This window comes from Phacochoerus africanus, chromosome 10 (genome assembly GCF_016906955.1).
Source record: "Phacochoerus africanus isolate WHEZ1 chromosome 10, ROS_Pafr_v1, whole genome shotgun sequence".
Classification (NCBI taxonomy): domain Eukaryota; kingdom Metazoa; phylum Chordata; class Mammalia; order Artiodactyla; family Suidae; genus Phacochoerus; species Phacochoerus africanus.
In genome coordinates this window covers 103,909,957-103,921,837 of record NC_062553.1, presented here as the reverse complement: position 1 = coordinate 103,921,837, position 11,881 = coordinate 103,909,957, and the positions used below count along the sequence as shown (strand labels likewise).

The following is an 11,881-nucleotide window of genomic DNA, read 5'->3' as shown; positions in this document are numbered from 1 at the left end:
ACTGAATTCCAAATGACCCTAATCATTTTACACAAAGAATGTTTATTTCAAATATACTGTTATGAGATGAAGGGGATACCATAAATGCTTGTCCATTAAACTGAAGGTACCTCAAGATGTACTCAACTTTGTATCCTTAGGACCTACAATATAGTGGGCACAAGAAATAATATGCTGTACTGTAACTCTCCCAGACTTCGGACAATATTACAGAGCTACAGTAATCAAGATAGTGTGGCACTGGTATAAAAATGGACATACAGACCAGTGGAACAGAATGGAGAATCCAGAAATAAACCCAGAAAACTGTGGTCAATCCTTGACAAAGGAGGCAAGAATGTAAGAGGGGAAAAAGAGTTTCTTTAGCAAGTGGTGCTGGGAAAACTGAACAGCTGCATGTACATCAATGAAACTGGAACACAACCTCACACCATGCACAAAAATAAACTTAAGATGGCTTAAAGACTTAAAAATATGACAAGACACCATCAAACTCCTAGAAGAGAACATAGGCAAAACATTCTCTGACATCAACCATACTGATGTTTTCTTAGGTCAGTCTCTCAAGGCAGTAGAAATAAAACCAAAAATAAACCAATGGGACCTAATCAAACTCACAAGTTTTTGCACAGCAAAGAACCATTTAAAAAAAAAAAAAAACCTACAGAATGGGAGAAAATCGTTACAAAAGATGCAATACACAAGGGCTTAATCTCTAAAATATACAAACAACTCAACAGCAAAAAAACCAAAACTCAATTGAAAAATGGGCAGAAGACCTAAACAGACATTTCTCCAGAGAAGACATGGATGGCCAACAGGCACATGAAAAAATGCTCAACATCACTTAATTATCAGAGAAATGCAAATCAAAACTATAATGAAGTACCACTTCACATCTGTCAGAATGGCTGTCATTACTAAGACTACAAATAAGAAATGCTGGAGAGGGTACGAAGAAAAGGGAACCCTCCTACACTCTTGGTGGGAAAGTAAATTGGTGCAAACACTATGGAAAACAGGTACCTCAGAAAACTAAATATAGAACTACCATATGATCCGGAAATCCCACTCCTGGGCATATATCTGGACAAAATTTTCATTCACTGCAGCACTATTTATAACATCCAACACATGGAAACAACCTAAATGTCCACTAGACAGATAAATGGATTAAGATGTGGTACATATACACAGTGGAATACTACTCACCCATAAAAAGGAACAAAATAATGCCATTTGCAGCAACATGGATGGAACTAAAGATTCTCATACTAAGTGAACTAAGAGAGAGAGAGACAGATACCATATGATATCACTATATGTGGAATCTAATATATGGCACAAATGAACCTACAGAAAAGAAACAAACTCATGATATGGAGAACAAACTTGTGGTAGCCAAAGGATAGAGGAGGGAGTGGGATGAACTAAGAGTTTGGGGTTAGTAGACACAAACTGTTGCCTTTGGGGTGGATAAGTCCTACTGTACAGCGCATGGAACTATATCTAATCACTTGTGATGGAACATGATGGATGATAATATGAGAAAAAAAAATATATATGTATAACTGGGTCACTTTGCTGTACAGCAGAAATTGACAACATTGTAAGTCAACTATAATAAAAATTTTAAAAATAAAAAAAATAATATGCAGCACTGAATCCATTGCAACTATTTAACTGTATCTATACCACACTTATATACAAATATTTTAAGGCAAATTTAAAACATACATTTAACTTTATTTCATCACTGTCATTTAAAGCTTGATTTTTATGAAACATAAAAAGGCATTTTTAAGAGTTCTGTATCATAGCAATTTAAACAGTAGAAACATCAACAGCTTCATAGGTTCATGTTACATAAATTAAAATCAATTGGAAAAATTTTCAATATGGAAACTATACAAATGAAATAAATGGCAAAAGAACCTAATAGGAGCAGTATTTCAATACTTACAGACTATCATTAGTTACTTCAGGATCTAAACAAAGATTTCTTTTGCTCTATTTTATATTTAAATATTTCTCCATATTCTGAGCCAAGCTACTTGACAAAAAGGTCTGACTTAGAAAGATATTAAGCTTCATAGCAAAAATTTTTCCACCTACAGTTACCACCTTCAGAGGAACTGACATTACAATGTTGATGTAATCTGCTAGTTCTCTTTGGAACAGTGTGCAGTAATTTACACCAGCCCTATGGAAAGGCAAACAGGCACCAAAAAAATGGGACAACTATGCACAGATTCATTAAAGTATAATGTTAAGTTTTCCCCATCTAAATATTAACCAATGAAATAAAACATCAACTGTAGTTGATTTGGTTTCAGGAAAACCACATTTGAGAATCACAGGTACATTACTGTCCTCTTCTCATCCTCAGTCATTGACAGGAATTTTGTAGGCTACCATGCTATTTACTTTGTGAATTGTAGTAGTAAATGAACGAAGACGAACTTCCTCAGAATTGGTTATGAACTGTGGTCCTGATTCTTCCCATTTTTCAGGTACAACCAAATCTTTGTCTGTATAAATCAGGAGATCAAACGAACCTAAATTGGAAATAAAATTAATCGAGTAAATTATTTTCCAAAGGAAAACTACCCTCTCCCTCTCGCTCACATTTTGAACCACCCACAGTATTATAAAAGAGAGTTTAACCTGCTCTCTAATAACTAGTTAATTGCTTTTCCTCAATGGAAATTTACTATAGTACTGAAAATACTGTACTTCTTTCACTTTATCTTATGAAAAATTTAATTTTTTTTTTCTTTAAAAAGAAAACCATCAAAAATACAAGATGGCATGAATATAATCTACAGGGAAGCTGACATCTTGGTTCTGTGACTGATGTATCCAAGTGCCTAAAACAGTGTCTGGTATATAGTGTGTATAAGGAAATAATCTGATGATTGAAGGAGTGACAAAGATAGAAAAGCAAGACATAATGATAGCTATAGTCTTAAATACCTATGTAAAAAAAATTAAGATAATGAAAGGAATTTCATCAAAACATTCAAGAATGAGTACTGTGGAATACTTTCATTCTTTTCCTTTTTAGCATTTCCAAATTTTCTAGAATGCATATAACATTACTTTTGCTTTATAATGCTTTTCTCATTTTTATTATAAGATATTGATCATTAAGAAAAAACTTAACAAAGGGATACTTCTTAAAATAGTAGCTCAGTCTTTTCCCCAACAAATTTAAGTCAATGTGAAGTTGTATAGTACTTACAAGAGACTTCCAGCAGTGGCAGAAATGTCACTGTAGCTGTGATCTGTCTAATCACTGACCGGATTTCATCTTGGATGGCTTTCTGAGATTTTTCTCTGGGTGCACTATCAAAGAAACCAAATCAATCAATTTATGTGAAGTTGTAATGAGGTACTTATGTTATTAAATGCTTCCAAAATCAAATAAGTAATATATTAAAAAGGAGTTTCTTAAAAACAAGACCTATACCATAACAGGCATAATAGATATTTTTATTATTTCATTTATCTTTCTGGTTATTTTTTATGGTTGGTTTTAGCATCAGGTCATTTTTTTTTTTTTTCTTTTAGGGCCATACCTGCCCAGGCAAGGGGCAGAATCAGAGCTGCAACTGCCGGCCTATGCCACAGCCATGGCAACGTGAGATCCAAGCTGGTCCAAGCCGTGTCTGTGACCTACACCACAGCTCATGGTAATACCAGGTCCTTAACCCACTGAGAAAGGCCAGGGGTTGAACCCACACCCTCTTGGATATTAGCTGGATTCTTAACCCACTGAACCACAATGGGAACTCCTGTATCAGGTCATTTTCTATCAGATAAGCAGAAAATTTGCCAGGTGCTTCAAGTTAGAGAAACTTTAGCCCTCTTAAAAAATAAAAATAACAGTGCTGTCTAAAATGTTTAATTGGTATAATCACCTTGGTATTTCTAGTTATGCCTAAATGTCTAACTTTCTATTACCTCAAATAAGATATCAAATTATACACCAAATTATTTTTATTTATTTATTGCTTTTTAGGGCCCATCCGTGGCATATGGAGGTTCCCAGGCTATGAGTCTAATCAGAGCTACAGCTGCTGGCCTACACCACAGCCACAGCAATGCCAGATCTGAGCCGAATCTGCTACCTACACCACAGCTCATGGCAACACTGGATCCTTAACCCACTGAGTGAGGCCAGGGATTGAACCCACAACCTCATGGTTTCTAGTTAGATTTGTTTCCACTGTGCCACGATGGGGACTCCCAAATTATTTTTATAAGCTAAAAATTTCCTAAAATAGACCAAAGCCTTCAGAAGCAAACTACATTTCATTAAGAGAAATGGTTCTCAAGTTCCTGTCGTAGCTCAGCAGAAATGAATCTGACTAGCATCTGTGAGAAAGCAGGTTGAATCCCTGGCCTCCATCAGTGGGTTAAGGATCTGGTGTTGCCTTGAGCTGTGGTGTAGGTCGTAGACATGGCTTGGATCTGACGTGACTGTGGCTGTGGCCAGCAGCTACGGCTCCAATTTGATGCCTAGCATGGGAACCTCCATATGCCATGGGCGTGGCCCTAAAAAGACCAAAAAAGAAATGGTTCTGAATTTGCAGGTAAGCTTGAAAAGGACAATGCTAGATATTAGCATATAATGATGGGCTTTTCCCATTTAGGTGGTCTAGAAACTTTCAAGTTAATGAAGGGTCTTATGAAACTTGTGGCATTAAATGAAATATAGTAGAACTGCAACTTAAACCAGGTGAGTCTAGGATAATCCCTTATGGTTAAAAGTTATCTTTAAACAATTCAATAAACAGGCCACCTAGTACATCAAATGTAGTTTTTGCATATACCACCATAAATACTAAAGTTTGATCACCAATTTAGACTAAAAGTACATTAATTATCTGTGTAGTTCAATGATATGAGTACAATTCTTTTATACAGGAGAAAGTCAAACATCCTAGAAAAATCTATACCTTATATGAAACTTCAATATAATTAGAACTCATTTAGTAAAGAAAACGAATTTTAAAACATATGAAAGTGGAAATAATTTAATTTCTACTTACCTGTCATCTTTTGCAGTCTTGTCACACTCAATATCAAATTGCCATCTTTCAAGGACCTCACCACTTTCAATATTTGAGATGACTACCACCAGTTTCTGAACTGAACACTTGTATAACCATTCTGCAGTACATAACAAGGCATATTTTTTAGTTTACAGCATTACAAAGCAACCCTCTTCTGAGGTTCCACTTCCTATCCTCAGCAAATTTCTACCACTGCTACTTTGGATCTCCTCCAAATTGTACAGAAAACTTGCTCCATCAGTAACTAGCTCTTGTTTTCAAATTCTCAGTATTTGTGCCAGGTACAGAACTGATGTATAGCACTGGTGGATAGCGCAATGAATGTCCAGTGCTTTCATCCTAATCCAAGGGAAGAGGGTAGGCAGTGGCATTAGTCTAATCATTTCACATTTATAGGCATAATGATTAGATTAACTGCTATGAAGATGCAATATATGGTACAATGAAAGCATAAAATAGGAAAATGTGGGAGTTCCCATTGTGGCACAGCAGAAACGAATCTGACTAGGAACCATGAAGTTGTGGGTTTGATCCCTGGTTTCGCTCAGTGGGTTAAGGAGCCAGCGTTGCCATGAGCTGTCAAGTAGGTTGTAGACATGGCTTGGATCTGGCATTGCTGTGGCTTGGGAGTAGGCTGGCAGCAACAGCTCCGATTTAACCCCAGCCTGGGAACCTACATATGCCACAGGTGCGGCCCTAAAAAGACAAAAAAAAAAAAAAAAGAGGAAAATGAGACTCAGGAAGGTTTGAATTCAGTTCTGAGAATCAACATTACATATGCAAAAGGCTAGGGAAGAGGTATAGGTCTTAAAGACTAAAAGGGAAGAGCATCGGATCAGAGGGTGAAAGAAGGCCAGTATAATTGTAGTTAAGAAAGGGAGAATGAGGAGTTCCTGCTGTAGCACCTTGAGATTGGCAGCAGGACTGGTGGTGTAGGACACAGATATGATCCTATCTCCTCTGCCTGGCACAGTGGGTTAATAAGCAACCGATGTTGCAGCAGCTATGGCTTAGGTCACAACTGCAGCTCTAATCTGATCCCTGGCCCAAGAACTCCATATGCTGTGGGATGGCCAAAAGGGAAAAAAAAGAGGCGGGGGGTGGGGAGAATGAACAAGTCAGTTTGGCAAGATAAATAAGGACCAGACCATGCAAAACCGTGTGGGCCAAATTACAGAAATTATACTTTAACAACTAGGGGGGTTGTTACCATGTTTGAAATAGGCTGTGAGGTAATGACACTTCTATCTCAAAACTGTCATTCTGGATGTGATGTGGGATGTGAAATGGAGGTAAATAGGGGATCTAGGGACACTAATTATCAATTCAAGCAAGAGGTAATAAAGGCTTGTAGGAGGATAAACTGGTAGAGGTGAAGCAGCAGCCAGATTGAAGAGATTTCATTGTTTAAATTTATAGGATTGCCTCAGAGTAAAGAAGAGGAATGAAATTAGGAATACCACCCAAGTTTTTGATTTATATCACTAATTGGATGGTTGATCCATTCACTGAGAGGAAAGAAAAGAGAAATGGAGATGATCCTGAATTTAGTTTTTAATATGCAGAGTTTGAAATATCTCTGGGATAGCCACATAAAGATTATCAGTGGAGCCAATAAACCTATGAGCCCAGAGTTTAGAGAGGTTTCACTTAGATCTAAGTTTATTAGTCAACTATACAAAGGCTGTTATTGAAACTATATACATATGAGATTAACTAGAGAGACATTATAGCAAGAGGCCTCATATTGAGTCCTGAATGAATCTTAAAAATTAGGAAAGTATATTCAGGAAATGAGCAGTTTTCCTGATTAAAAGTTTTCCTCGTCTTTCTTCTAAAAGATAGAAAATGATTTTAGACTAGTGCATAGTCTTTAAAAAAAAATAACTCTTTAAAAATGTAAAGTATTCTTAGTTTGAAGGCAGTAAAAAATTAAGCTACTTGCTGGATTTGGCCTGTCAGCCTTGGTTACCCCTGGCATATATGAACAATTTTTTTTTTGGTCTTTTTGCTATTTCTTGGGCCGCTCCTGCGGCATATGGAAGTTCCCAGGCTAGGGGTCTAATCGGAGCTGTATCCTCTGCCCTACACCAGAGCCACAGCAACGCAGGATCCGAGCCGCGTCTGCGACCTACACCATAGCTCACGGCAATGCCGGATTGTTAACCCACTGAGCAAGGGCAGGATTGAACCCACAACCTCATGGTTCCTAGTCGGATTCGTTAACCACTGCGCCATGACGGGAACTCCCTATGAACAATTTTTATCAGCTTAGCTCTGAAAGGAGACTAGGGGGTAATTTGAAGATATGAGGTATTTTTTTTTTCTCATAAACATGGAGATGGAGTTCCCATTGTGGCTCAGTGAGTTATGAACCCAACTAGTATCCCTGAGGATGTGGGTTTGATCCCTGGCCTTGCTCAGCAGGTTAAGGATCTGACATTGTGAGCTGTGGTGCAGGTCACAGACATGGCTGAGATCCCTCGTTGCTATGGCTGTGACGTAGGCCAGCAGATGCAGCTCTGATTCAGCCTCTAGCTTGGGAACTTCCACATACTGCAGGTGTGGCCCAAAAGAGCAGGAAACACAGAGGGAAAAAAAATGAAGCGAGATAAAACCAAGTGGAATAATCAAAATCAAAACAACGAAGTCAACACTGTTAAGACAGAGGAAATAGGGTAAAGTTCCTAAAAAGGCTAGAGGAATGGATTTAAAATAAGACTGAACAATTTGCTTGTAAAGTGTAATTCCTCCATTTTAACTGAAATAAAAGGGAGAAGTTAAATAGGAAGTTAGATAGTATCACCTTAGATACATCTGAGGTGAAATGTCATTGGTCTCAAAGGAGACAACCCAAAAAACCAGTAACTTAGACATGGCTTGCTAAACAAGGCTTGCTTTTCCACCAAATTAAGGTGAAGATATAGATTCATAGTTGCCTAGAGGTTCCATGCCAAATAATTTGCAGCCCTATGAATGATTATGGGAGATTTAGCCCTGAAACTACTTGAAACAAAAAAAGATTAATTAATTTTAAAATTAAAAACAACATGGAAGCACCTAAATGTCTACCGGCAGAGGAATGGATAAAGAAGACATGGTACATACATATACTGGAATATTCCTCAGCCATAAAAAAAAATAATGGCATTTGCAGCAACATGGATGGACCTAGAAACTATCATACTAGGTGAAGTTTGTAAGACAGTGAGACACCAATGTCATATGCTATCACTTATATGGGGAATCTAAAAAAAGGATACAGTGAACTTCTTTGTGGAAGAGATACTGACTCAGATTTTCAAAAACTTATGGTTTCCAAGAAGACAGGTTGGGGGTTGGGGGGTGGGCTGGGGGTTTGGGATGGAAATGCTGTAAAATTGGGTTGTGATGATTGTTGTACAACTATAAATGTAATAAAATTCATTGAGTTAAAAAGATCAAGCTACTTGAAACAAAAAAGATTCATTTAAAATTAAAAACATGGAAGCAACATAAATGTCCACTGACAGAGGAATGGATAAAGAAGATGTGGTACATATATACAATGGAATATTACTCAGCCATAAAAAAGAATGAAATAATGCCATTTGCAGCAACATGGATGGACCTAGAGATTATCATACTAAGTGAAGTTAGTGAAAGACAAACATGATAGCGCTTAATGTGGAATCTTTAAAAAAAAAAAAATATACAAATGAACTTATTTGCAGAACAGAGACTTTGAAAAACTTATGGTAACCAAAGGGGAGAGGTGGGGGAAGAGGGATGGGGTGGGGGATTGATTTGGGATTGGCATATGCACACTGAGGTATATGTAATGCTTGCCCAATAGGGACCTGCTGTATAGTACAGGGAACTCCACCAAACAGTCTGTGATGGGCTATATGGGAAAGGAATCTGAAAAAGAATGCATGTGTACACACGTACAACTGAATCATTGTGTTGTACAGCAGAAATTATCACCACATTGTAAATCAACTATACCTCAGTAAAAACTTAAAAAAAATTAAAAAAAAAAGATGAGGGCTGTAGTGTTTTTTAGAACTTTGGAAGATCAATGTGTGGATATGGAAAAATATCCTACAACACAGAAAAATTAGAAATGAGAACCCTAGGTGGAGACAAACATGAAAGAGAAACTAGAAATTTTAGAAGAAAGAAGAGGAATAGATGGAGAACAAGTATTAGCTAAACAATACTGACACTTCTTGAGCTAAAAGGAAAAAATAAGTATTCAGGCTCACATGTAGGATTTAAGACAAAAGACCATGGAAACAGGTGAAAAGTAAGAAAATTCTAATGGTGCTCTGTTATTTGGTAGTTGTTCTTTTAAAGTTTAGTCCCCAGGTTGAATTCAGTTTTGCTTCCTTCATCTTAATGATGGCTTTAGACTCCATGCAGCTACAAATATATATATATATATATAGTGGATTTTTCTCAGATAATGAACACCAATATAATTATGTAAAATTCCAACGTGTTCCATTTGGTCACATAAACTGCAACACTCATTTCTAAAGGAGTTGATAGGAATTGTTTCATTAAGCTGTATCACGTTCCTAACATGAAAATATTAAGCCCACTCAAAATGGGGTAAAGGTGGGACTTTTTTTTTTGTCTTTTGTCTTTTTTGTTGTTGTTGTTGCTATTTCTTGGGCCGCTCCCGCGGCATATGGAGGTTCCCAGGCTAGGGGTCGAATCGGAGCTGTAGCCACCGGCCTACGCCAGAGCCACAGCAACGCGGGATCTGAGCCGCGTCTGCAACCTACACCACAGCTCACGGCAACGCCGGATCATTAACCCACTGAGCAAGGGCAGGGACCGAACCCGCAACCTCATGGTTCCTAGTCGGATTCATTAACCACTGCGCCATGACGGGAACTCCAGGACTTCTTTTTGATTTATTTTCTTCCTCCCAGTTATTTCACTGTATTTGAGATGGTAGTGTGTTTTACACCACCAGGTACACAGATGAAAAATGACCAGCAAGCTGCTAGAAAATGGATCCTAGAATGCTGGCAAAACTCAAAACTGTTTCCAACAATGAAATACCTTTTAGTTGTTCCACCACATTATTTAGGTATTTTATGAGCTCAGGATCAGTAGTTACAAGCAAGGTAAGTCCGTATTTCTGTACTCGAGTAAAGGTTTCAGATGGATATATGCCACGCTGATATAAAATGCTGTTGATGCCAAATGCTGAAAACAAAAGAAATGTTAAAAGTCATTTTCACTTTGTAATTCTGAGAAAACATATTTAGTCATGTGGCTATGGTTTCATTAATGGTGTAAAGCTGTAAATGTTTAAACACGTGTTTGTGTTTTGCTCAAAGGTACAAAGTGAAATTTAAAAGCTTTAAAATTTTGCTCCTAAACAAAAAAGTGATATCTGCATTTAAGTGGCAATAAAAGAAACATGGCAAACTGCATTTATCTACCAGTGCCAAATTTCATTTCATTGTAAAACAATTCTAAATTCATGGTTAAATTTATGGTTAGAGGATGTCAAAAGAAGCAACTGAGTCGTCCAACGCCCAGGCAAGCCTCTCCTCTTTTTCCTCCTTTTCTTCTCACAAGTCCTGCCAGGTTCTATCAGAAGGTGCAATTGGCCTGGTCCAGAAGAACTCCTCCCCAAGTCTAGCCCATTACCGTCAATCCCTGATTCATTTCGGGGTTGGTATGGGGTTTGCTCCCGGCTAAGCGGTTATATCGCCAGGCAGGCCTCAGCAGAACCTAGGCCGCCTCCTCCACCATTAGCAACGCGTCCGGAAGAGGCGCCTGCATCCGCTTCTTCCAGATCCCTCCTGCCTGGCAGGACGCTAAGACTGAGAGGGCTCGGATTCGCGTCCGCTCTGACCCAATGGGTTCTCCCCGCCACCGTACCGAGCCGCGGGCCTACTTGGCGGCCTGGGCACAGTTCTCCCCGCTCTCCGGCCTGCGCGAGAAGGACTTACAGAAGAACTCCGCCACGATTTCGGCGCTCCCGCGCAGGGTAATGCCTTGCTCCCGGGAGAGCTGCAGCGCCATGGCCAGGCCCACGGATGAAGAGACGCGCTTTCACGCGGCAGCCAGCCACACCAGTGACTTCCAGAGTAGTTCCCCGCCACCGGTTTCAAAAGTAACGACGCAGGACGCCGTCGACTCTTCCGCGCAGGCGCAACGAGCCTTTAGGCCCCGCCCTTACACCGCGGGGTCTGGCTTGTTTTTTCCTTCCTCGCGGAGCCGCTCTTCGCGCCTGCGCAGTGGGTGGACGTGCTCACGCCGTTGAGTCGTTGCGTCGCGGTGGGTTCCTTGTGGAACTCCTGCGGTTGTTGGTTGGCTAGCTTGGGGCTTGCGGCAAAGACCGTAGATCGCGGTTTTAGTGGCCGCGCCTTGAGTCTACAGGCTGAAGGGGTAAGGAGCACAACTCCTGAGTTTGAAAGATATTTTGAAAATGCTCCGATCTGTCTGCTTAAGTAGCCCCAGTGATTCTTAGTGGGCGGGCGGAACTCCTCAGATGCTTTGGGAGTTTCTAAAGCTATTGCGTGCGCACCAGACACAGTTTTATTAGAGACCCTGATTACTGTGTGGGCGCGCGGCTTTTCCTGAGAAATTGGTTTAGGGATTAAAGGGATGAACTGCGTCCATTCTTCTTTCCCTTGTCTGTTCTGGGCTCAGCTCACGTCTACTCCTCACCCCGACCCTCTGCTAGGCTCAGTCTGGGGGCAGCCTGAGGCTGTCTCTGATGGTCCAGCTTGCACTCTGCACCCCACCATCCTTCGGCGACTGGTCAGGAGTAAGGTCACCTCACCAAAACG

The 11,881-nt window shown here is 39.6% G+C and overlaps 1 protein-coding gene across 1 annotated transcript; it reads right to left on the bottom strand.

Moving 5' to 3' along the window:
• Positions 1–1,725: 1,725 nt before the first annotated feature.
• On the bottom strand, positions 1,726–11,296 carry MAD2L1 (mitotic arrest deficient 2 like 1). Its single transcript, XM_047799322.1, has 5 exons — positions 11,039–11,296; positions 10,137–10,283; positions 5,058–5,178; positions 3,245–3,348; positions 1,726–2,558 (listed from the first exon to the last, which is right to left on the bottom strand). Exons 1-5 carry the CDS (start codon positions 11,109–11,111, stop codon positions 2,386–2,388), a joined length of 618 nt encoding a protein of 205 aa, XP_047655278.1. The 5' UTR covers positions 11,112–11,296; the 3' UTR covers positions 1,726–2,385.
• Positions 11,297–11,881: the final 585 nt, after the last annotated feature.

Bases quoted from the DNA above. Each gene is read 5' to 3' on its own strand.
- MAD2L1 (XM_047799322.1), bottom strand. From the start codon at position 11,111: ATGGCGCTGCAGCTCTCCCGGGAGCAAGGCATTACCCTGCGCGGGAGC. The intron at 5,179-10,136 runs GTATTTCATTGT...TATGTACTGCAG, and splicing joins TGTGGTGGAACAACTAAAAG to AATGGTTATACAAGTGTTCA. The intron at 2,559-3,244 runs GTAAGTACTATA...TTTCCAATTTAG, and splicing joins GCCACTGCTGGAAGTCTCTT to GTTCGTTTGATCTCCTGATT.